This window comes from Haliotis cracherodii, unplaced genomic scaffold (assembly GCF_022045235.1).
Source record: "Haliotis cracherodii isolate W230 unplaced genomic scaffold, xgHalCrac1.p SCAF_7, whole genome shotgun sequence".
Lineage (NCBI taxonomy): Eukaryota > Metazoa > Mollusca > Gastropoda > Lepetellida > Haliotidae > Haliotis > Haliotis cracherodii.
The window spans coordinates 3,552,767-3,580,552 of record NW_027266330.1 but is presented as its reverse complement, the minus strand read 5'-3'; the positions used below and the strand labels follow the sequence as shown (position 1 = coordinate 3,580,552).

The 27,786-nt window shown below is 41.7% G+C and overlaps 2 protein-coding genes across 2 annotated transcripts; one reads left to right on the top strand and one right to left on the bottom strand.

Annotated features, from left to right (window-relative positions):
• Positions 1 to 1,033: 1,033 nt before the first annotated feature.
• Positions 1,034 to 6,969, bottom strand: LOC139448250 (ganglioside GM2 activator-like). The gene is made up of 4 exons (XM_071229776.1): positions 6,722 to 6,969; positions 5,092 to 5,268; positions 2,418 to 2,588; positions 1,034 to 1,230 (listed from the first exon to the last, which is right to left on the bottom strand). Exons 1-4 carry the CDS (start codon positions 6,890 to 6,892, stop codon positions 1,093 to 1,095), a joined length of 657 nt encoding a protein of 218 aa, XP_071085877.1. The 5' UTR covers positions 6,893 to 6,969; the 3' UTR covers positions 1,034 to 1,092.
• Positions 6,970 to 14,803: 7,834 nt separating this feature from the next.
• Positions 14,804 to 17,662, top strand: LOC139448248 (uncharacterized). The gene is made up of 4 exons (XM_071229773.1): positions 14,804 to 14,858; positions 16,000 to 16,242; positions 16,606 to 16,836; positions 17,406 to 17,662. The coding sequence occupies exons 1-4, from the start codon at positions 14,804 to 14,806 to the stop codon at positions 17,660 to 17,662; spliced, it is 786 nt and encodes a 261-aa protein (XP_071085874.1).
• The last annotated feature ends 10,124 nt before the right edge of the window (positions 17,663 to 27,786 follow it).

The window sequence follows — 27,786 nt, the reverse complement described above, 5'->3', positions numbered from 1 at the left end:
TGGTGTCAACGAGTGAGGCTCTATTTTGTTGTGTTTGTTTGTTGTTAAACGCGCACTCAGCAATGTTCCAGCTATATAACGCTGGTCCGTAAATAATCGCGTCTTGACCAGACAATCCAGTGATTGACATCATGAACATCGATCCACACAATTGGGATATCATGAAATGTATCAAACCAAGTCAGCGAGCCTGACCACCCGATCCCCTTAGTCGCCTCTTACGACAAGCATGGCTTGCTGAAGATCAATTCTGACCCGGATCTTCAACAAATGCAAAGCTCTCGTATAGGAATGAGTGAGTGAGTGAGTTGGGTTTAACGCCACTTTTAACAGTATTCCAGTTATATCGCGGCGTGTCAGCTTAATGTGGAAGGTGAGGTGAAATGGGGTTTAACGTCGCGTCCAAGATTATTGCACTTATATAGCGACGTGCATGCACGTGTGTGTGTGGCTGCTGCTTGTACTAGTCCGGACTGATGCCGATTTATAGTGCTAGCACACTGAGATACCATGCCGCAGTTTAACATGAATACCCCACTCAGACACAGTATACTGACTCCGAGCCGACCAGTCCTTGTTTTAGCCCCTTAATGCCGAGCGCCAGACAAGGTAACAACAAGTACCATCTTTTAACGTCTTTTGGTATGACGCGGCCGGAGATCGAACCCCGGACCTTCCGCTCTCCAGGCGGACGCTCTACCATTAGACCACGGAGGCGGCCTAATCTGGAAGGAAAGCCCGAAGTGATGTAAGTCTCAGACGTTTACCACTTCGGTGAAACCCACGAGCACAGGTATGGTGCTGACAAACCTAGAAACATAATTGGGGCGAACCCTCCGACGAATACCACGCACACATAAAAGGTTGAACAACAAACAAACAAATCAGTGATTATTACCAGAAACTTTGTGAAGTATGTTGTGTTCAGGGTAGAGTACGTGTATAAAGGACGCGTAAACATGTGTTTGTGCGATACGTCTCTTCGACTGACATAAATACGTATGGCGTCTATCGCAATGATCACACAACCGCATTTCGTATGGAGCACTTTATAGTCTCTGTAACTTTATGTGATACAGCAGTTATACAATGTCAGGCAAATGTGAGGTAGACCTGGTAGCAGGCCACTGGGGCGTTGTTCATCGTCATGTTCAGTTGACCAAAGTAGTCGCCAGCTGGCAAGATGGAGATGTCCACCTCAAACTGAGTCTTGGGGAGTGTGTAGTTACCCTGGAAACAGAAAAAAACGGTTTTGAAAATTGATTGCTCACCTCTTGTCTTAAATATTGAACTGTCAAATGCAACGGGCTCCTACTTTGAATACCTATTTTAATACCCTTAATATATTCTAGAATTGTAAAGATCCAAAATGGTATCTGTTAGCACCGTCACAGCTATTCACAACCCCACCCAGAAACGAATAAGACCATTCGGTTGGAGACCAATAAGGATGTCAGTAGAAATAATATATGATTCATGGATGACCCAATGGTGGACCAGTGGGCTAGGTTATTTCCACCAACTATAGTTGTTTAGAAGCGACATTGTTTGAGTTCCAGATCTGCTCCTCATAATGAATATATACTGAACAACAAAAGTTCCTGTGACATTGAATAAGATTTAAAGCAAAGTTGTTTGTTTTTTTCCAAATCTGAAACAATTTCGGTTTGCAACAGATCAAAGACTCCTGTAAGTGTTCAATTGGTTTAATTTGCCATACTGACTTCAGAAAATGCGCGATTTCATAAGAAACATGAACATGCCATAATGTCAATTTACACATCTACACCGTGTGTGTCCACCTCTGGTTGCGATGCAAGCAACACATCTTCGTTTCATGGAATGGACCAGGCGTCGCACAAAGTCACGTGGGATATCTGCCTATATCTGCTAGAGCATGTTTCGAAGTTCCTGGAGTGTCTGTTGAACACGTGGTCATCCCATATGTGCTCGATTGGTGAGAGATCAGGGGAGCGAGCCGGCCAGGGGTGACATTCGCGTTGTTTTGTTGAAGAGCATCCTGAACAAGTCGAGCAGTATGAGGCCAGGCGTTGTCATGTTGAAAGGTAATGCCTGGGCCATGACGACGCAAAAACGGTAGAACAACAGGGCCGATGATCAAGTCGCGGTATCGCTGTCCAATGAGATTTCCCTCTACCACTATCAAACGGGTCTTCTGTCTTGCTGTAATCCCGACCCATACCATAACGATGCCGCTTCCGAACACGTTGTCACACCAACCTGTTGGAAGGGACGCTGGCAGGGCACGTTGTTGTCACACTCACCTGTTGGAAGGGACGCTGGCAGGGCACGTTGTTGTTACACTCACCTGTTGGAAGGGGAAGTGGCAGGGCACGTTGTTGTTACACTCACCTGTTGGAAGGGACGCTGGCAGGGCACGTTGTTGTCACACTCACCTGTTGGAAGGGACACTGGCATGGCACGTTGTTGTCGATGAATGGCTGAGGGCACTCCGGTATCATATCGAGGATTTCACAGAAGTCAGCATAGTCACAGGTGCCGAACTGGTCGATGCAGGGGACGGTGATCCAGTTGGACAACACCCTCTTCTTGATCTGCACCGAGGTCTGCAAGTTGAAGGGGAAGCTGATTTTGATACGAGGCAGAAATAAAGGTACACATTGATTACACCGGACACCAATCCGGATGTGCCTACATGCACTGACACATGCCCACAGTCATTGACACATATTTACAGTCCTTATGACCATATTCATCAAAACTGCACAGACATCTTGGTTAACATGTCCTTGTTTGTTTTGGCATTATTCTTGCAACCTAGGAATGTATTTCAAAATAATATTAAATGAAAAGCATGTTGAATGATTGAAACGCTATGTTTATTTTCACAGTATCAATCAATCGTGCTTTAGATTGTGTTACAGATCGTGGTAAAGCCAGTGTGACATATTGTGTTACATATTGTGTTAAAACCTGTGTTACAGTTTATGTGACAGATTGTGTTACATTTTGTGTCAATGCCAGTGTGATAGATTATGATACAGATTGTTACAGATCGTGTTAAAGCTAGTGTGACAGATTTTTACTGAACGTGTTAAAGCCAGTGTGACATAATGTGTTACATATTGTGTTAAAACCAGTGTTACAGATCATGTGACAGATTGTGTGAGAGATTGTGTTACAAATCGTGTTAAAGCCAGTGTGAAACATTATGTGACAGATTGTGTTTAAGCCTGTGTGACAGATTGCGTTACATATTGTGTTACAGATCGTGTAAAAGCCAGTGTGACATATTGTGTTACAGATTGTTACATGTTGTGTTAAATCCAGAGACAGATTGTGTTACATATTGTGTGAAAGCCAGTGTGACAGATTGTGTGACAGATCGTGTTAAAGCCTGTGTGACAGATTGTGTTACAGATAGTGAAAAAGCCATTTGGACAGATTGTGTTACATATTGTGTTTAAGCCAGTGTGACAAATTATTACATATTGTGTTTAAGCCTGTGTGACAGGTTGTTACAGATTGTGTGAAAAGCCAGTGTGACAGATTGTGTTACATATTGTGTTAAAACCTGTGTGACAGGTTGTGTTACATATTGTGTTTAAGCCAGTGTGACAGATTTGTAACATATTGTGTTAAAGCCAGTGTGACAGGTTCTTACAGATTGTGTGAAAAGCCAGTGTGTCAGATTGTGTTACAGATTGTGTGAAAAGCCAGTGTGACAGATTGTGTTACATATTGTGTTAAAGCCAGTGTGACAGATTGTGTTACACATCGTGTTACAGATCGCGTTACAGATCGTGTTAAAGCGAGTGTGACATATTTGTTACAGATTGTTACAGATTATGTTAAAGCCAGTGTGACAGATTGTGTTACATATTGTGTTGAAGCCAGTGTGACAGATTGTGTAACATATTCTGTTAAAGCCTGTGTGACAGGTTGTTAGAGATTGTGTGAAAAGCCAGTGTGACAGATTGTGTTACATATTGTGTTAAAACCAGTGTGACATATTGTGTTACATAATGTGTTTAAGCCAGTGTGACAGATTGTGTAACATATTGTGTTAAAGCCAGTGTGACAGTCTGTTACATATTGTGTTTAAGCCAGTGTGACAGAATGTGTTACATACTGTGTTAAAGCCAGTGTTACATACTGTGTTAAAGCCAGTGTGACAGATTGTGTTACAGATCATGTGACAGATTGTGTTAAAGCGAGTGTGACATGATGTGTTACATACCGTGTTAAAGCCAGTGTGACAGACTGTGTTACATGTTGTGTTACAGATCGTGTTACACATCGTGTTACAGATCGCGTTACAGATCGTGTTAAAGCGAGTGTGACAGATTTGTTACAGATTGTTACAGATTATGTTAAAGCCAGTGTGACAGATTGTGTTACAGATTATGTTTAAGCCAGTGTGGCAGATTGTGTTACATATTGTGTTGAAGCCAGTGTGACAGATTGGGTAACATATTGTGTTAAAGCCTGTGTGACAGGTGGTTAGAGATTGTGTGAAAAGCCAGTGTGACAGATTGTTACATATTGTGTTGAAACCAGTATGACAGATTGTGTTACATAATGTGTTTAAGCCAGTGTGACAGTTTGTTACAGATTGTGTGAAAAGCCAGTGTGACAGATTGTATTACAGATTGTTACAGATGGTGTTAAAGCCAGTGTGACAGATTATATTACAGATTGTTACAAATCGTGTTAAAGCCAGAGTGACAGATTGTATTACAGATTGTGTTACAGATTGTGTTACAGATTGTGTTATTATTGTGTTAAAGCCAGTGTGACAGATTGTGTTAAAGCCAGTGTTACAGATTTTATTACAGATTGTTACAGATCGTGTTAAAGCCAGTGTGACAGATTGTATTACAGATTGTTACAGATCGTGTTAAAGCCAGTGTGACAGATCGTGTTAAAGCCAGTGTGACAGATTGTATTACAGATTGTTACAGATCGTGTTAAAGCCAGTGTGACAAATTGTGTTACAGATTGGTACAGATCTTGTTAAAGCCAGTGTGACAGATTGTGTTACAGATTGTTACAGATCGTGTTAAAGCCAGTGTGACAGATTGTGTTACAGATATTTGTAACCCAGACCTTCAGAGGAGTCTGAACTGCCCTGTAGAAATCCAGGGCGAAAGCCACACCTATTTCACCAGGAAGTTGAATGGGGTCAGGGGTCACTTGAAGACTGACAAGTTTGCTGGATTCAGTGGCAGGGTTCCCACAGTTCCTGACAGTGAAGGTTGACAGTCTCGTAGCTGGTTTTATTCCCTGTGTGAAACATATTCATACTATATCAACTATTCTAAATTCCACAATCTGTTAACTAATAACTCTATTCACGTCTGATGACACACGAACTCCGTGTCCGCGTTTCTCATTACCATGCATAATGGATCTCAACACGCCAGCCGCTGACTTGGTTGACGCACGTCATCCACGTCATCGTATCCCAACTGTATAGATCGATGCTCATGATATCAACCACTGGATTGTCTGGTCCAGACTCGATTATTTAAAAACCGCCGTCATATAGCTGGAATATTGCTGAGTGCGGCGTTAAACAACAAACAAACAAACAAACAAACAAACTAGACGCCGATCCACGAATACTTTGTGAGTCCATACTACCCATACAATACTTGGTCGGTCGGGTAGCCCAGTGGTTAAAGCGTTCGCTCGTCACGCCGAAGACCAGGGTTCGATTCCCGACATGGGTACAATGTGTGAAGCCCATTTCTGGTAACCCCCGCTGTCATATTGCTGGAATATTGCTAAAAGCGGCGTAAAACCATATTCACTCATACAATACTGCAGCTATGTCTGTGAGACATTTCCTAAAGCTAATCCGTGCATGTGTAATTATTGTAGATATATTCATAGAGCTTGTTTACATGTTGTTAGAGGCCTTGTCTCAAATATCACTGGGTCGAATATTAAATCCAGAAGTTCAATTCATAAAAGTCCTCAGGAAATCAGACTGTGTCACATTTAGCTGCACTGAAACAAAATATGGCATCATCTGAATCAATTACTCAATAAAGAGAGTACGAGAGTGTATTTTTAAAAGTATGATGTCACAGATGTGTGTGTATCTATAGCGATAACAGTTGTTATCGGCGACAGATCACTCCCCTATGTGCATGTATGTTATCTCCAGCATTATCGAAAACATATTGTCCTAGAAAATTCTACATTAAACTATAAAAAAATTCTAACTTGTCTGCTACAAAAATTGCATTGTTTCAAGTCGTCTTTCTTATTGAAAAAACACATTTCAGGCTCTTAGCTTTTGCAGCTGTAAAATATATCAGACAAAATCCCAAGAATTACGAGGCGGTCATTCAAGGCTGATACCTTTAGGAATTACTATTGACTGAGTTTTAGGATTATCTAAGTTTCTATATAGTACTCATTGCTATACTATGAAAGAAACTGAAGACAAACGTATGCAATGTCAACCCTACAGAGATACTTCACTGAAGTCAAATGATTGCTTTGATGGCGAAATGTTATCAATTTGTGATATCATGAACAATAGATGGGGCAATATCGCTTTGCCCCCAAAATGAAGCGGTATGAAGCATTTTATTACATTATTTTTATTTCCAAGAAAGTAGTCTTGCAACAAACATAATTGTCTTATGTATAAGAAACTGTTCAATACTTCATATGTGCATGAAAAAATTGTACAATGACCATATGCATGATATAACGAACTCACGTGTTTATGGAAATACGACTTCGGCATATACCTCTCAGGTGTTCGAGGTCTCATCAAAATTCGAAAAATATCGTGAGCATCCTTCTCGTCGTCGGTGTAGGCATTGAAGGTAACGACACCGTAGGCCACTGTGATCACTGCAAGACTTGCTGCGAGGGTTAGAATGTTCATGATGAGCAGCTGCAACCTGATCCTCCTCAGGGCTTGGTCCAGACGAAGTGATGACAGTTGTCTCCTCCAGCTACCTTTGTGCAGTTATCTGTCTGACACCAACATATCCACCGGACAGATAGTATAGAAAGTACGGAGGTACCCAGCGTGTGATAAAGCGTTGTATTGATGCACCCAGACATGTTATAGTGAGGTTCTTTATGATAAAGATATATCGTGATGCGTCATACGTGTGCAAAAGTGAGGTACCTGACAGGTAATATAGATAGTTGATACTCAGCATATTTTTGCCTTTGTCTACACGATGCTCATCTAATGTGAGGCGAAATGTTATATCATAAACTATTGATCAAAATAAAGTCTACATTCACTCAGACTGCGTATAAAAAGAAAAAGAGAAAATACAAACATTTCGTTTTTGGAAGGTCCAAAAATATAGAAACGTATGTCGCTGACTGGGTGAACTGCAATTGTTCCATTAGTGCATATTGACTGAGCTGATTATTAAAAGGTTCATATCTTTTGGACAGAACATTTGGTAATTGTAGTCATCAGTTATCGGTACATAGGAAATGTCCAAGGTGAAGGTCAGCCACCATCAATAATGCGTTTTTCCCCCGCTGGAATCGATATCGACTTGACATATCCTGCCAAAGGCAGAGACGAGTATGCGAATCACATCCTGAGGAATGGTAGCCTTCAACTCAAAAGCCAACTGCTGCAATGTCTGGGGTTGTGGTTGACGTCGGCGTAGCCGTCTATCCAATTCATCCCACAGGTGCTCTATCGGGTTCAAATCCGGGGATCTGGAGGGCCAGGGCAGCACATCAGCGTTGTGTAGACAGGCTCTAGTGATGCTTGCTGTAGGACGTGAGGTAGGAGAATTTCGTCGATGTATCGTTGAGCCGTAAGATTCCCCTGGATGTGGACCAAACCTGTCCTGTCATGATGAGAGATAGACGCCCACATCATAACGCTACCCCCCCCCCCCCCCCCCCCCCCCCCCCACCCACACACACACACACATCTGTCCACATCCTGTACGCAGTTTCAGGCGAAACGTTCTCCGCGACGTCTGTAGACCCGTGCTCTTCCATCCCCTCGACAAAGGACCCAGACATCACTCCATTGCAGTTGAGGCCATATCCTGTGTTGACAACACCAATGCAGTCTTTGTTGACAATGTTGTCGACTCAATATCACGCGTCGAACAGGACGTCTTACTCGTAGACCTGCTGCTCTTAAACGGTTTCGTACGGTCTGGTCGGAGATTCTGCGCAGTCCGGGTATTTGGGATGCGGTTGTGGTGGCTGGGGTCGTCCTTTCACGTAGGTGGCGCAGTCGGATGAAGCAATCTTGGGCGAGGGTGGTTACTCTTGGTCGTCCCGACCTTGGCCGATCACATGTTGACCCACGCCGTTGGAACCGATTCCATAACCGTGTGATGGGGCTGGGCGCTACATTGAAAACTCTGGCTACAGCTGATCGGGATTCCCCTGCCTGCAAGCTGCCTATGACTTTGTACTGTTAATCTTGACATGTTGTTGAACTGTCACTGGTTGATTGATGCAGACTGATGCAGATTCCAGGCAATCAAAAACCCTGCACTTTAATGCCGTTTATAGTACTGCTGCACGTGCAGTACATGCAGCTCCATGGCCCTTTTGTTAGTGCACTGGGTGCGGGTTTGTTTTCGAATCGTACGCGGTTTGCGTGACATTGTTGTGATATTTGTCACTGACACTATAACACATTAAACCTCTTCATGTTGCACCCCTTGGTCCTCTAATTTTGCTTTTATGGGCAAAAATATTCATATTGCGTTTCTTTTCATCTATCTATCTATCTATCTATCTATCTATCTATCTATCTATCTATCTATCTATCTGTCTCTCTCTCTCTCTCACACATATATATTCATATATATTCATATATATATATATATATATATATATATATATATATATATATATATATATATATATATATATATATATACCTTTAATGACTTTTTAATGATGATGATCTCTCAATCTCTTTTCAGGACGCTGCCGTCAGCTTTAGCCCAGCTTTAGCAGGATGAGCTACAACTAATGGGCAAACTGTGGATGTGCTGGGGTCCGGGTCCACACGGAGAAGTGTTATCGTCGTGACGGCAGTACGTCTGATAAGCTAAAATGTAAGTTCATGATGACAGATTGGTGGGTGCATGTGCTGCAGTAGATTACGAGTTATCTGCCTTGTTCTGTGCTTGTCCAGACAAATCTCCAACATGCACACTGTGACAATGATGGTATGAACATACTAGCACTGACGACTGACGACTACATGTGTCACTCTACTGTCCGAATGAATGACAAGAGCGTGAATCTCTATATGCTTGAAATACAGGTACGCCTGCTAGAGCACTTTGGGTTTCTCCTCACGTACAATACGTTGACGCAAGGGTATTCTTTTCTTAGTACTGCCACATTACATGCAAGTGAAATATTGAAATTGTTTGCCTACACAGTAAATATTGGGGGTCCTGTTTTCCAATGGTAGCCTGGGCTATATCAATAATTTGTAGGCCATGACATATGGAAAATGACATTACCTTTATTGTGCACTTTCTCACATGACACTCAATAGTTTACAATGTGTTATCACACAACATGCACAGTCAGCACATACACAGTGATCCTTGCTGTGTCAGATACTTCCTCTCCAAACACTGTCTCACACACTATCACACGTAATCAGTTTCACACTACTGATCGTTGTTTGCGTCTCACACACTATCACACATAATCAGTTTCACACTACTGACCGTTGTTTGCGTCTCACACACTATCACACGTAATCAGTTTCACACTACTGACCGTTGTTTGCGTCTCACACACTATCACACGTAATCAGTTTCACACTACTGACCGTTGTTTGCGTCTCACACACTATCACACATAATCAGTTTCACACTACTGATCGTTGTTTGCGTCTCACACACTATCACACGTAATCAGTTTCACACTACTGACCGTTGTTTGCGTCTCACACACTATCACACATAATCAGTTTCACACTACTGATCGTTGTTTGCGTCTCACACACTATCACACATAATCAGTTTCACACTACTGATCGTTGTTTGCGTCTCACACACTATCACACATAATCAGTTTCACACTACTGACCGTTGTTTGCGTCTCACACACTATCACACATAATCAGTTTCACACTACTGACCGTTGTTTGCGTCTCACACACTATCACACATAATCAGTTTCACACTACTGATCGTTGTTTGCGTCTCACACACTATCACACGTAATCAGTTTCACACTACTGACCGTTGTTTGCGTCTCACACACTATCACACATAATCAGTTTCACACTACTGACCGTTGTTTGCGTCTCACACACTATCACACATAATCAGTTTCACACTACTGATCGTTGTTTGCGTCTCACACACTATCACACGTAATCAGTTTCACACTACTGACCGTTGTTTGCGTCTCACACACTATCACACATAATCAGTTTCACACTACTGACTACTGTTGTGCGTCTCGCACACTATCACACATAATCAGTTTCACACTACTGACCGCTGTTGTGCGTCTCACACACTATCACACATAATCAGTTTCACACTACTGACAGCTGTTTGCGTCTCACACACTATCACACTTAATCAGTTTCACACTACTGACCGTTGTTTGCGTCTCACACACTATCACACATAATCAGTTTCACACTACTGATCGTTGTTTGCGTCTCACACACTATCACACATAATCAGTTTCACACTACTGACCGCTGTTTGCGTCTCACACACTATCACACATAATCAGTTTCACACTACTGACCGTTGTTTGCGTCTCACACACTATCACACATAATCAGTTTCACACTACTGACTACTGTTGTGCGTCTCGCACACTATCACACATAATCAGTTTCACACTACTGACCGTTGTTTGCGTCTCACACACTATCACACTTAATCAGTTTCACACTACTGATCGTTGTTTGCGTCTCACACACTATCACACATAATCAGTTTCACACTACTGACTACTGTTGTGCGTCTCGCACACTATCACACACAATCAGTTTCACACTACTGACCGTTGTTTGCGTCTCACACACTATCACACTTAATCAGTTTCACACTACTGACTACTGTTGTGCGTCTCGCACACTATCACACATAATCAGTTTCACACTACTGACCGCTGTTTGCGTCTCACACACTATCACACATAATCAGTTTCACACTACTGACTACTGTTGTGCGTCTCGCACACTATCACACGTAATCAGTTTCACACTACTGATCGTTGTTTGCGTCTCACACACTATCACACTTAATCAGTTTCACACTACTGATCGTTGTTTGCGTCTTACACACTATCACACATAATCAGTTTCACACTACTGACCGCTGTTTGCGTCTCACACACTATCACACATAATCAGTTTCACACTACTGACTACTGTTGTGCGTCTCGCACACTATCACACATAATCAGTTTTACCCTACTGACCGCTGTTTGCGTCTCACACACTATCACACATAATCAGTTTCACACTACTGACCACTGTTGTGCGTCTCACACACTATCAGACACAAACAGCTGCACACAACTGACCGCTGTTGTGCGTCTCACACGCTGTCGGACAGAAACTGTACCTTATCCATGCCACAGTTTTAAATGTATACTGAGAGGCAATGAAAACGCAATCCAATTTTCAAACGTGAATTTTATTAACATAAGAAAAATTCAAAGCTTGCATTAAGTATATTAGCAAAGACTGATCACGATAGAGAAATTCTGCATAGAGCAGTGTCCAATATCATCAGTTCCAACCCCATTTACAGGAGAGAGATTGAACAGACCCTCAGTATCTGGTGTGTCCACCTTGAGCACGAACACAAGCTTGCAAACGCCTTGGCATGGAATCACATAAACGACGGATGAAATGAGCCGGGATTACGTTCCAGTGATACTGCAATGCCTGAGTGAGCTCAGCAACATTGCGGGGCGGAATCTGCTGTCGTCTCACACGCCTACCAAGTTCGTCTCACAGGTGCTCAATTGGGTTCATGTCTGGTGACCTTGAGGGCCACTGCATGACCTCCACATTGTTTCTCTGAAGAAAATTCCGTGTCAGGATGGCAGTATGAGGCCGACCATTGTCATGCTGAAACACTGGCCGGTTTCCACCATGCTGTCTTAAGAGAGGAAGAAGAACTGGCTGTAGAACAGTATCCACGTAACGTCGTTTCGTCAAGTTACCTTGCACAATAACAAGCTGTGATTTTAACACAGTATTTATGGCTCCCCAAACCATTACTCCTCCACCACCAAAGCTATCTTGACGTCACCTTGACGTCGGCACACACGGAGCCGTCCATCTGGGAAAGAGACGTTAAAGCGAGACTCATCAGAGAAAACAACATTCCACCAACCGACGTTGCCCAGAAAACCACCTGCTGCAGGCCATCGCTGTCGTTGAAGTCTGTGATTATGCGTTAAGATCTGACCTTGGTACGGTCGACGTGACCGTATCCCTGCTGCAGCAAGACGTCGACGCACAGTTCGACTGCTGATGGATCTTCCTATGCTTCCGATAGTGTTGTTAACAGTCTGTACAGCTGTCTGAAATCGACGTCGGCGGTGTTGCATGACAATATAGCGATCCTGACATCCTGTTGTCACCCGTTGAACGCCTGGGCGTGGCCGATCCTCCACCCTGCCTGTGACTTGGTAGCGCCTTCTGAGACGACTGACAGTTGATGGATGGACATTATAGTGTTGTGCAACGTCAGTCTGTGGAGTGCCAGCTCGCAGCATTCCAATGGCCTGGTGTCGCTGATCTTGGGTTAACCGTGGCATGGTGCATATGGACACCAGTTTCAAATCATGATGTGATTTTATAGGGGAGCAATGTGTACTGTTTGCATGCAATTCAAAATTAATTTCGTGCACGTGCATTTCGGACTGCAAGCTAAAGATGTGTTTTGTTCAGGATGGTGTGCACACGACAATAGAAGACAATTATCACGCTAAGTAACATTTTTCAATAATTAATCACTTTGTTTTCTCCTCTGTTACTATTCTATGATAAAAAATGCTGACTGCGTTTTCATTGCCACTCAGTATAGTATCGTTGTTATTTTACATGTAAAAAGAAAGGTCGTCGTAAATCAAACATGGTACCCGAAACATGTGCCCTCTTCAAAGCAGAGAGATAGTACTCCGAACATAGAAGTGACATCACACAAGACATAGTGGAAAGAAACGAGGTTGCCCATGAGAACTCTGGCCATTAAACATAATGCTGGAGAAAACATTGTTCCAACAAAGAAAGTACGACGAGTTTACAATATTAAAGCTATCCAGTCCACAAACATATCAACAGTTGCTAAACGGGACATACATGGATGTTATGATGACTCATCCATTTTCAATGATTTGGTTGGTTGGTTTGTTGTTTTACGCCGCACTCAGCAATATTTCAGCTATATGACAGCGGTCTGTAAAAAATGAAGTCTGGACCAGACAATCCAGTGATTAATGTCGTGAGCATCGATCCACGCAATTGGGATCGATGACATGCATCACCCAAGTCAGCGAGCCTGACCACCCGATCCCTTTAGTCGTCTTTTACGACAAGCATAGTCACCTTTTACGGCAAGCATGGGTTGCTGAAGACCTACTCTACCCCGGAATCTTCACGGGTTTTAATGATTATACATACCATTGCCTGAACGCTTTGAACACTTCAATTGCAGTATGACCCTCTGATTGTATCATGTCTGTCATTCAAAGCCCATCAGCCTTAGAAGAAGCAAACTATCACTGTATCATCAGCATAGAGCAAAGGGAAATACTTCTCGTAGATACACGAGGTCATCGTTAAGTACAATCCCAGCACAATTATTGAAAGTGAACTATTGCTCACGGTCATTCATATCGTGAGAATAGTAGGGGCGTATTACACCTTGAAATGAATAAGTAACTGTGGGGGGATTGGACTCACCAATGACCACATGTATCTACGGGAAGTGATAGGCTTTGCTCTTTGCTGATGATACAGTGATATTTTGCTTCTTCTAAGGATGATGGGCTTTGAATGACAGACATGATACCATCAGAGGGTCTTCAGACATGATTCAATACTGTTGTACATAGATTGAATAATTCTGAAACATTTACCTGTAATTTCATATTTAATGAACTCATTCCATAAATCAGTTCTCCATACACTATCAAACACCTTTTCAAAGTCATGGCATTTTAATTTCCTATAGAAATTGCTTATAACGTGTGATGCTTGCGTTTAATTGATACAGTGTTGAGTGTTTTGTGAATGTGAATATTTTTATTATTCTAAAGCTTGCTATTAAATTAGTACTTAGTACAAAATAAAACTGTAAACAATCCATCATGTAGTACAGTCGCAGCTCATCACTCATGCAGTGTGTAATTAGTCAGACTTTAGTTAATAAGTATTGATCCGCCACATAAAAATAAATGATGTGTTTAATATTCTTCAAGTTGATGGAACTAATAACCCAAAGTTGATTTGTAAATAATCCATCGAGTAGTCCAGTCGAAGCCCATCACTGCGATGATGTGCAATTAGTCAGATTTCAGTTAATAAGTATTGATTCGCCATGTAAACATAAATGATGTGTTCAATATTCTATGTTCAGGTAACTAATAATCCAAAGTAAAATATAAATAATACGTCGTTTCCATTCCAGCATATTGAATGTTTGAGAAGTATATTTGTAAGGGAAGACAATTGAGACAACGTTTTAACGGTCGTTGTCAAAGGATCCAATCGTCCTGCCCTGATGATTGTGATAATGATCCGAGTCGGAACATTCAGAACCCACCAGGAGACGAGTGAAGGATGCTGCTGTCTGCTCGAGAGATGATATTCATCGTGTGTTGTATCTGGGTCCAAGGTATGTAGAATATTTGGTTCATGATTCAGTTTGGGAGTGTTGACCATAACGTATACGTAATATATATATATGTGTCGTACAATTAAACTGACTGTTGTACAAAATCTTACCCAAGCCAATTACGACTCCCAGGAGGAAACGATTAAATATGTGTGCTTGTGAGTGAAGGAAAGGAAGGAAGAAATATGCCCAAGTGGATAACTTATTATATGCTTACAAACTACACTGTCAGTTTGAGGATAACTTATTTTGATATTACATGAACATACAAACAACTTCGTTACAAGTCAGTGTGTTCACCTCAAAAAAGATTTGGTTGGTTTGTTTGTTGCTTTACGCCGCAATCAGCAATATTCCAGCTATATGACGGCGGTCTGTAAATAATCGAGTCTGGACCAGACAATCCAGTGACTGATATCATGAGCATCGATCCACGCATTTTGGATCGATGGCATACTTCAACCAAGTCAGCGAGCCTGACCACCCGATCCCGTTAGTCGCCTCTTACGACAAGCATAGTCGCCTTTTACGGCAAGAATGGGTTGCTGAAGACCTATTCTATCCCGGATCGTCACGGGTAACCTCAAAAAGATTTTTTTTAGTTTAAAATAGTCCTTGATGTCAGTAATTTCATAAGGGCACCAGACTCATGGTCGTGAATAGTGGCGACTACCTACAACATTAAGTTGGCACGCTATGGAATATTGTCAAGAACAGTGTTAAACCAAGCTGTCACACTCTCTGTTATCATCAGCGTTGTCATGTGTCCTTCATAGGGATATTCTCCAAAAGGACTCTTGTCCCATGCTCAAAATACTACTGATTTTCTCTACTACCCCATGCACGTCTAGTATTTTTATTTATGCACATGCAAAGATGTATTTACAGAGAAACGTTTCAATGAGAGTTTTCATAATAAGTCAGTGCAACATGAGGACGATTCACAATGGTCATAATGGTCCTTACCTTCCTTTTGGACAATGTTCCAGTTGTGAAGTAAACATGTCCTCAATGAAATCCGATATCACGTTCAGTCTGAATATCTCCGCATGAAAGGCTGACTAAGCTAGATGTATTGTCATTGCATTGCAACTCGTCTTTCCAGTCGAGATTCATAAAAAAATAACAATTATTCCTTCAGATCGGCTTCATGTCAAGGCAGAAAATATCATGTTACAAAAAGCCAGGCGCCTCAGTACTACTCACAAATGGAAATCTGGTGGCAAAGATTATTATTACCACTCCTACTATGCCAATGATGGCAGCAAGATCAGCTGGCCAGCCAGAAGTGGTTTTCAGCCAGGCCCCTTCTGGCAGGGAGACTTGCAAGGGTTCTACACAGTACATAACATCACAATCACCAGCGACGACCATACTGAATTTGGTGAGCCGATATATGTATCCAAATTAATATAATACCAACCCCTATATGAAATGATCATGTCCAGTGTTAACAATGGGACATAATGTTTCAGAAAACTATTTATTTCTAAAATCCGAATAATGTACGCTGTAATTCTACATCAGGCGACCGATTTACGTTGCATGCGTTAAAAAAAACATCTGCTCAAAAGAGTCAATGCATATGATACTTATTATACATAGGAACTTCCAGTATGTTTATGAACAGAAACTTTATCTTGTCTTGGGATTGAACAGCTTACAATGAGCATGTGAAGTGATAATGTATTTATTTGATCAACCAACTGTTGAGTTGTACATAGTATATATCGTTTCAATTTCGCAGCTTCAGAAATCAGAGATGCGTACATTGGTGTGTCGTCAGTTGACATCAAGTGCCCGGATGACGATGTGACCTGGTGTGGTCAATGGCCGGCAGATAAATTACCTCGAGAAACCGTGACCTTCAGCTGTTCCCACGTGCAGCCTGTGAGATTCGTGAGGGTCTGGAGAAACATCACAGGCTACCTAACTGTCCAGGAGGTCGAGGTTGAGGGCACTCCGAGAAGAACAAGGGGTAACTATTGGATCGTGTATAATACTATACATGGGGATTACATAAATATACATAATATGTGTTTATGCCAGCATGATTATACGTGCCTTACTCGACCACACATCCTCCCAAACACCCTCCCATGTTATATAATCCATTATACACCCCGGGAAGGACAATGGGTAACTGTTGGATCTTGACTGATGTCATGGCTATAGATTACATCACGGCAGAAAACCCAAGTGGTGCTGGATTACATAAATAGCAATATTTGTTGATGACATTCAAGCACAATCATAACGTTCCTCACTCGACCACCTGCCCTCCCACCCTCCATATCAGTATAAACACAAATATATCATATACTATGAATATTCCTACTCATTCACTCGCTCACAAACTAACAGGCGCACTTCTACAGTTATTGCACACAACCTAGATGTGTATTTGTCTTCTGCTATATCTGAGGGTCTGTGTCGCAATAACACTGCAGTGTGTGGTAAATGAATGCTCCTAACACATCTCGATGCTCCTGTTCAGCTCTGTCAGTGAGCCACTGCTTATAGATTTTGCACATTTCTATATTTTAGCCGCCAAGTACAACAAGAGTCTGAACAAGAAGCTGTACACAACTCTGACGTCAGTGTATGCCATATCAGCCACTGACTGTGGTTTCAAGTGCTACAAGACCCAGCCTTGCCTCGGTTTCAGCTACAATCCATCTGCTGATCCATCATGTCTCCTTGCGACATCAACAAAAACGACAACAGCCACCGACTGGGTTACGTACTCCATCACCGACTGCTCCAACCACATCACTTGTGATCTGACTGATCAATTCAAATAATTACCCTTCATTACTCGATTTCTAGTCCTAGTACCCGTGCCAGCTTTTGAAATACAATCAAACATGCTATTACCAACAACCACCGCCGAACGACTCTTGTTCCGAAGCTGTGTGATCAAGGTTACAACATCAAAGGCCTTCGGAATCTTGTACAATGTTTTATGGTAGACATGCAAAGGAAATTTAAGAATTAACTTTGTATAAATTTATTCGATTATGAACCGTCATAGAGTGAGGGCCAAACTGTATGAACGACGGAGCCTGCTATACACAAAGTGAAAATCAATTGTTATAATTGTTCATCACAATTTGTTACCTCAAAGGATGTAGACCTAGATCTATACACTATTTTATTTAGTACGTTTGACTTCATGTTTACACTGACAGCCATACAACAATCAGCTGTATCGCCGAATAAATAAGTTCTTAAAAACGAGAGATGATATGAGCGTATGTATACACAACTTGCTCTTCAGAAAAATCTTATTCAAATGATATCCTAATAAGATGAGAAATGACTTAAGAACTACATCAGTAAGTTAGTTACAATGACAGTGCGTCATAATTCATTTACATCAAGTGCTCGACGTCAAAATGGCCGACACGATAAACGTGACAGGAGATTTCCAAAGTTGTTAAAGTTACATGTTTTAGTCATCATTGGTCAAAAAGGCACTCAATGTTAATTCATAGATTGCTGTCGAATGTCACTGTCAGTCTAGACACGGATCAAGTCGATACTACGATAGTTTTGATGTGCATTTCTTCGTTTTGTTCAGTAGGATGGGTCATATCGAGGATATTCATGAACGATCGTCAAACTCTCTGACGTTACTCAGTGTTTACTGAAACGCTGAGTTAAAGATCAAAGGGTCTAAATGATCAAAAAGAACGCTTTTGTATGTATTCGTGCTTGGGAATTCCCAGGGGTTGCCCCTGAAATGTGGAACTTGTCCGTCAGTGTTTACGTCATTCAAGAACACGGTCTCGTGAAAAACGTATGAACGTCACATTGTGTCGTTCATACACGTATGAACCTCAATTTTGCGATCCTGTGACCCAACTCTCGTCCAGTGGAAAAGCCGTATATCGTGTTAACTTCAAATTAAAAATATTTCCAAATTCAACGGATCAATTGATTCAATATGATTCAATTCCTTATTTTGACTTGAACCTTATGTCCCGTTCTTTTTCACGTGAAAATTGACTTGTCGTTGACTTGAATGTGCTTTTGGTAGAGATTTTGTCGCTTTTAATGTTATTGTAAAGGAATGTTGATGTACCTTTGGCATTAATACACAAAATAACATCCTTTAAAAAATCCTGGCATTGACTTTTACTGATAAGTGAGGTGAAACGGAGCAAACCGTCACGTTCAAAATTTGAGCGTGTGCGTGTGCGTGCGTGCGTGCGTGCGTGCGTGCGCGTGTGTGTGTGTGTACCCTTCACATGAGATCAACCTCGATGTATCTTCACGTGTGACCAACCTCGATGTCTTTTCACGTGTGACCAACCTTGATGTCTCTTCACGTGTGACCAACCTCGATGTATCTTCACGTGTGACCATCCTCGATGTATCTTCACGTGTGACAACCTCGATGTATCTTCACGTGTGACCAACCTCGTTGAATCCTTACATGAGATCAACCTCGATGTATCTTCACGTGAGTTCAACCTCGATGTATCTTCACGTGTGACCAACCTCGATGTATCTTCACGTGTGACCAACCTCGTTGAATCGTTACATGCGATCAACCTTGATGTATCTTCACGTGTGACCAACCTCAATGTATATTCACGTGTGACCAACCTCGTTGAATCGTTACATGCGATCAACCTCGATGTATCTTCACGTGTGACCAACCTCAATGTATAATCACGTGTGACCAACCTCGTTGAATCGTTACATGAGATCAACCTCGATGTATCTTCACGTGTGACCAACCTCGTTGAATCGTTACATGAGATCAACCTCGATGTATCTTCACGTGTGACCAACCTCGTTGAATCGTTACATGCGATCAACCTTGATGTATCTTCACGTGTGACCAACCTCAATGTATCTTCACGTGTGACCAACCTCGTTGAATCGTTACATGCGATCAACCTTGATGTATCTTCACGCGTGACCAGCCTCGATGTATCTTCACGTGTGACCAACCTCGTTGAATCGTTACATGAGATCAACCTCGATGTATCTTCACGTGTGACCAACCTCGTTGAATCGTTACATGAGATCAACCTCGATGTCTCTTCACGTGTGACCAACCTCGATGTATCTTTACGTGTGACCAACCTCGATGTATCTTCACGTGTGACCAACCTCGTTTAATCGTTACATGCGATCAACCTTGATGTATCTTCACGCGTGACCAACCTCAATGTATATTCACGTGTGACCAACCTCGTTGAATCGTTATATGCGATCAACCTCGATGTATCTTCACGTGTGACCAACCTCAATGTATAATCACGTGTGACCAACCTCGTTGAATCGTTACATGAGATCAACCTCGATGTATCTTCACGTGTGACCAACCTCGTTGAATCGTTACATGAGATCAACCTCGATGTATCTTCACGTGTGACCAACCTCGTTGAATCGTTACATGCGATCAACCTTGATGTATCTTCACGTGTGACCAACCTCAATGTATCTTCACGTGTGACCAACCTCGTTGAATCGTTACATGCGATCAACCTTGATGTATCTTCACGTGTGACCAGCCTCGATGTATCTTCACGTGTGACCAACCTCGTTGAATCGTTACATGAGATCAACCTCGATGTATCTTCATGTGTGACCAACCTCGTTGAATCGTTACATGAGATCAACCTCGATGTCTCTTCACGTGTGACCAACCTCGATGTATCTTCACGTGTGACCAACCTCGATGTATCTACACGTGTGACTAACCTCGTTGAATCGTTACATGAGATCAACCTCGATGTATCTTCACGTGTGACCAACCTCGATGTATCTTCACGTGTGACCAACCTCGTTGAATCGTTACATGAGATCAACCTCGATGTATCTTCACGTGTGACCAACCTCGTTGAATCGTTACATGAGATCAACCTCGATGTATCTTCACGTGTGACCAACCTCGATGTATCTTCACGTGTGACCAACCTCGTTAAATCGTTACATGAGATCAACCTCGATGTATCTTCACGTGTGACCAACCTCGATGTATCTTCACGTGTGACCAACCTCGATGTATCTTCACGTGTGACCAACCTCGATGTATTTTATGAGGTGTATTTTATGCCATTCTATGCTTTGCAGGTACGTGTGATTTGGTAGATTTTCATTCGACGAAACAGATAGAATGATAATTAATGACTCTTATCGTGACCAGGGTTGTGTTTGCCTCATAAAGATCCATCAATTTGGACAAGCAATATTTCAGTGGTTGATTTGCTCGAGAATTGGAATTGTGAGCTTGCCCTTGGACATGCATTTCATTACCTGAGTCGCCAGACCGCGAGATGCAGGTACACAAGACGACGGAACACATGATGCAGTCGTTCCCACAGCAGAACGTTCTTGAATATCTTTTAAATAACATTAATCAAAATGTGGTTTTAAACATATAAGGTGTTATGGTTCATTGAATTTTGAGATAAACCTTGTGTAGTTTGAAATTGAGATCGCCCCACTGTCGTTTCACACTTCCTATTTTATCCAATCTGCAAATCTTGGGTATATTCCTCTGTGAAAACCAGGGATGGAGAAACAGTGACATAAAATACTGAATACATTTACTTCTCGGCAAAATTTATTAAAGAACAGTAGTTTAGATATTTAGTAATTCTACTCCTGTATCAAATAACCCCCAGTAACAGTAATACAAATTCAAAATGGACGAAGATTGACGTGGCTGGACCGACTAAAGTCAATGGCTGCAAAAGCAGTTTTTGACAGTCTTCGTGCTATTGTCAAATCACATGAAGCTAGACGACAACCCCGATCTATGACGCTCTTCAACAGTAACTTGTAGACATCCTGGGAATGCGCCCGCTGGTAAAACGAAAATTGCAAATGGAATCTCCCTGAAGTGTGAAAAAGGCATTTTTTATGCATGTGCGTGCATGTGCATGATGTTACGGCATTGAGTGAGGGAGGGAGTGCGTTGGGCTTAACGCCGCTTTTAACAGTATTCCACTTATATCGAGGCGTGTCAGCTTAAAGTGGGAGGACAGTCCGAAGTGATGCAGGTCTCAGACGTTTACCACTTCGGTGAAACCCACGAGCACAGGTTTGGTGCTGACAAACCTAGAAACATAATCGGGGCGAACCGGGATTCGAACCCACAATCATCCAAGGGACCCAACTCTGCACAGCGAATCGCGGCGCCTTCGACCACTCGGCCACCCTTGCCTCCTACGGCATTGGACATCAGCAAGTAAAAAGCATGTGGCTGTTATGGCTCTGACACAGTGGTTTGTGGTTGATTTGCTTAATTTTGCGTATTCCATTCTCATTATAATCAAATCTTAGTTCTTGCTTGTCCCCCGCCGTGATATTGCTGGAATATTGCTAAAAGCAGCGTAAAACCATACTCACTCACTCACTCACTTGTTCTTGCTAATGCTAAACAAAGACCTGATGACATCCGATCAATCAGAGCATCGCTTAGCTATATATCACCATGTAAGTGATTATCAGAGTAAAGTTATGTTAGCTGGTTGATATGAGTGGATAGGCGTGCATTCTTTGCTACACATGTACATGTAACCTTCATGCGTTTGGGCAATCGTTATCTTAATTCTGATGAAACGTTGACCAGGTTGGACTGTGAGTGATGTCCCTAGCTTTTGTGGCTTGAGAGTTATATTTATATTGATTATATTGTTTGTGCGTATCAGGCCATTTGAATAATTTATGAACATATAAAGTATGGCAGTTGATATTTTGAAGGTACGTAATTGTGTATATATTATGAATCTGTCAGTCTTTTCGTCAGTAAGTAAGACATATGAACCTCGCGTCGGCGCCAATGTAGTACGTCCTGTCAAATGGTATGTAAACATCACTTTATAAGTGTACACTACGATAGTGATTCTGGTCTTGCAAAGTCTACCTGCAGTTTGTTTAGGTCAGTACAGTTGACAAGGTTGTTTTAGCAAAGTTAGGCTCATTGGTATGTAAATAACTTCGTCATTGGAGTTGGTTAAAGCTAGATATTATACACTCTGCATGTTAAAAAACTTTGTTTTTTGAATAAAATAATATCAGGTAACCGGATGTAAGTTACTCCATCGTGTATGTAAATAAATTCTAGTTTGGTACATATGGGTACTTGAATTGTATCAGACATCAGTAATGTGTCTTTGGTTGTGTCGTGTCATGGAACCGGGACCGGCACGGGACTCCTAACAAGACGTGCGGACGTAGCTCGCGGCCAAGGCACAGGGGATGGTTACCTTTTGAGAGAGCCGGCAATGTGACAAAATGTCATGTGAGACACGTGTCATATAGAGGTGAGCTGTTGTTCGAGGCACGTGAACATGTGTATACACGTGAACTGTACATGTGCTGACGCTACATGCAGCTACAAGCGAACTTCAGTTCCGTATGTATATATTTGCTTTGATATGTTTGCATTGTGCTTGAATGCTGTCATATTATGTTTATTATGTATGCTTTTTGTCAGATGTAACAGATTATCAATGGGGAAGAAGGAGTACGATAGTGGATGAGTGAGATGGTAGAGAATTATTGAAGCAGTATGAGCTAGTTGTGTGGAAATCTTGTGATTCCCTTTTTCCTAAAAATAAAACACAAGTATTGTCCATGACCTTACAGAACTGGTGTCACTTTTGCAGTGTGAAAACAAGGACAAGACAAATGCAACCGCAAAAACTATAGGAAAACTGACGGAAAAGGTAACCATACAGAGTTTGAGCAACCTTAACATTATATTCCCCGATGGCCTACAGTTCGGATTTCGGAAGAGAACTAGCGCTCCAGTTTGCAGCCGTTACCCTGCAAGAATGTATGGCGTATTTCAGACAATTACAACCTGTATTTTACCGTATTTTGGCGTTTGATAAGATCTGTCACATCGACTGCTGAAACAGCTATTCACACTTGGAATAAAACATTTTTTTTAAACAGCAATGTTTTACAGTACTTTTCAAGTACTTTTCAATATTTTGAAATACATGGCTTGTTGGACAAGAAGGGGAGACCTATAAAGTGTCAAATGTTCTTAAAGTGAAACACAACATTAGTCTCTAAAAACATGGCATCACAAGTCAGTATTTCGTGTGTCCGCCATGTGCATTGATGAATGCCGTGCAACATTGATACATGAATTGGATGAGGCGGTTGATGAAGGCCATAGGAACCTTGAGCCCACACTCTGAGGAACGCCTGACGCAGCTGCAGTTGTCGGCCTTGTGGTCTCAAGACTTAATCAATGTACCGAGCTGCTGTGATACCATTGCCTCTACCTGGACAGAGGTTCTGGAAGAGCACAGGGCCGACCCTCTGGGCACGACCAATTCCACCCCACACCATGATGCTCGGACCACCCTACGAGTCTCCCTCAACAACACAAGCATCCAAAAACGTTTCCCATGGCGTCGCCAGACTCTCTGCTGTTGAGATACAGTAACGGCTCTCGTCTGAGAAGAGGACACTTCTTCACTGCTGGTGCTGTGTTGCTCAGTGAAGACGGTCCCGGCGATGACGTGTTGTCAGACTGGGTCCTCAGTGTTGCCTTTGACAGTGGAGGTGTCTGCTCGTCAATCGTCGACGCATGGTGTCCGCACTAATGGGTCGCTGGTTTGTCCCCATAGTCTGTCGAGCAGTTTCCACAGCAGTAGCAAAGCGACCTTGAGGATGCTGTTGCACAATCCGACGATCCTGACGTCAGGTGGTGACCCTTGGTCTTCCACTACGCGGTCGGTCATCTGTAGTGTTGGTGGTCTGATACCGTTACTGGCGCCTGTATATGGTCCATACATGGACTTGAAATGAATTGGCTACTTGCCGGGTGTTTTCTCCAGCTTGCAATCGTGCAAGGGCTTGGCATGTGGTAGCAATTCAATAACGAATGAATGTTATCTGATCTGGGTGGATTTTTATAGGGCAAAAAAGGGGGGAACGCATGTGCATTGGTCTACCATGGCCGTTTCCGTGATGGTTTGGGCGATCGGTTTTATTGTCATCAAATTTCATTTTTACGGACAAGGTAATGTTAAATTTTAAAAACTTTGACACAAATTACCCAGATATTTAAATGAAACTTTTCATGCAATATATTACTTGGGGTGACGTTTTTGTTGCGGTTCAGTATATTTTTACCTTAATTTCACTTAAGATCGTAATTCTCCCAAACTTTATGAACAGCCTTGCCCTGTGAACAACATCTCCTCAGAAACCACTGGACCAATGAAGCTGAAAGTGTAAAGTTATACTCTTACATTCCCTAAAGTGGTCTAGTGGTAGAGCGTCCGCCAGGAGAGCGGAATGTCCGGGGTTCGACCCCCGGCCGCGTCATACCAAAAGACTGGTACTTGTTGTTACCCTGTCTGGCGCTCGGCATTAAAGGTCTAAAACAAGGACTGGTCGTCTCGGAGTCAGTATACTGTGTCTGAGTGGGGTATTAAACTGCGGCATGGCATATCTTAGTGTGCTAGCACCATAAATCGGCATCAGTCCGGACTAGTACAAGCAGCAACACACACACACACACACACACACACGCGTGCATGCATAACCGTGGTCGCGACGTTAAACCACATTTCACCTCATCTCACATTAAGTGAGCATCTTCCTCCATGACTGTACCAGCCTGTACCAGAGGAGCTGTATTTCATCATTTGTGTTTCTCCATGTGATCACATCATATCTTGTGTGTCATTGGGACTTTTATAGGGCTCTTTTTCAAACATTTGCATAAGTAATATTCTCCCCAAGAGGTATATTGGACTTAAAGACGTAAATCTAACTTTTGTCCATTATGTTCATTCTCGCAGAGTTAGAATGTTTGTAGAAATTTAATTATTTGTTTCATGTTTGTAAATACATTGATTTTGTTTAATAATAAGTGAAAGGCAATGATAATACGTTTAAGTGGATGTCTTTGTTGGTGACATTTCAGACCCTGTGTCCTCGTCTTTCTGTTTGCGACCACAGAAGTTAGTGATTGGCGTACGTACCGTATCTTGATACGCTTGAAAAATCAAAACATTTCAATATTTATTCTACAATTAGGAAACTTGGCAGAGCATGACCCTGATTTTCCCTTGTGTTGATATGAGGCTGTATTGATGACATTATTTATTCAGTTGCAAATGTTATACTGTTTGGCTCCTTGCAAAGTAGAATTAATCGCGAAAGATCCACATGGTTCACATTGGGAAAGATGGATCCCTCTAATTTCAATCGGGGTCTATCTCCGTTGTTTTCGTGTTTGCGACAAATAGCTTCAGTCACCCTGAACGTTGTCTTTGGTCCAATTATTAATTGGCCATCTAATCTCAAAGGCAAACCGTATTCTTCATTAAATGGTTGAAGACCTTATTTATTTTTCTTTCCATCTGTAACTTGCAGAAAATTAAATTAAAAACGGTGCTTGCCATTGGAATTAATGGCTCGTAGATATTCATTTTCAATAAATAGGGACCCACTTTATTTTCTTAATAGAGATGAGTGAGTGAGTGAGTTAAGATTTTAAGTCACATCGGCAATATTTCAACCATATCGTGACTATCAAAAGTTAAACAATAACACTACACATAACATCACATTATAATAACGGGCTATAGATTAAGCTAGATCACCATACTAGGGACCATGGGGACTAACAGAACTTTAGCTTCCTGCATGGACCCCAGCCGGATTTATATTATCCCTTCAGGTCATGGCGAATATTGACTAATTTAGCCAATTAAAAGAACACATATTCTGCGATTAAAAAAGTATAGTAAGAAGAACATACTTTGAATATTATGGACTTGCGATATCCTCTCAGGGGACAACAATTTTACACTACGTTAACCCCCTTCGAGGATACAGCCACAAACATTCTCAGATATCAATATATTCTACTAATGTTAAAAATCATTTATTTTATACAAAACAAGTTAACTAAATCTATTATACAACTCTATTTCTTTAAAAATAAAACAAAAATTAAATGAGAACTAATGTTATTAAAAAGATCCTTCAAAGATGTAACCATGACATATTTATCCCTTGTGATGGAAAAAGCAATCGTCAAACCAGGACATGTTTGGATTGACAGTGATTCTTTTATCACAAGGGATGCAGAACGGAGGATCCTCACCTTTCAATAAGTATTCATTGGTGTAACGACAATGGCTAATACGACATCATCGTCGTAAAATGACCTCTTCAAATCTGGACTGACAACCCAAGTAGGTGTAACCGATATTTGGGTTAATTTCATGTAATGTACTGCTACCTACGTTGGTGTCCCACTTCTTTTGCATAAGATCACGGATATAGGATCTAATCACTGGCGTGTAATCAGTGTATGGGAGCAAAAGTGGTGTCACAGATTTAGCTGCAGCGTCAGCCAATGTGTTACCAGTGATGTCAACATTGATGTCAACATGGCTTGGTAACCAGGGAAAAAACCCGATGTCGTATTGGCCAGTAGCAAGTTCATTATATAATTCAAGAATTTCGATTACAATTGGATGTTTGGTAGATTGATTTGTAATTGCCTGAAGACAAGAAAGATAGTCAGAAAATAAAACAAACTGTTCATGCGTTGGTTGTTTACGAATGTATTTTAGCGCTGTTAATATGGCGTTTGATTCGGCTGTAAATATGGAACAGTTATCAGGTATTCTAGATTATATACTAGTAGTTCTGGATCCAGTGATGGAGGCACTAGCAACAGCGTCACCATCCTGGGACCCATTTGTAAATATAGATTTGTAAGTATAATATTTGTTTCGCAATTAATTATTTTCTTGTTTAAAAATATGTTGATTTGTTTCAGATTTCTTAAATGTAGTTGAGGTTAGATCTACCTTTGGTTTTACTAACTGCCATGGTGGGTAAGTCAAAAGTTGGGTAGGGGCTATATTTTCTAGATTTATCTTAGCAGCCGAAATTTAAGACTGTATGGTGGAAT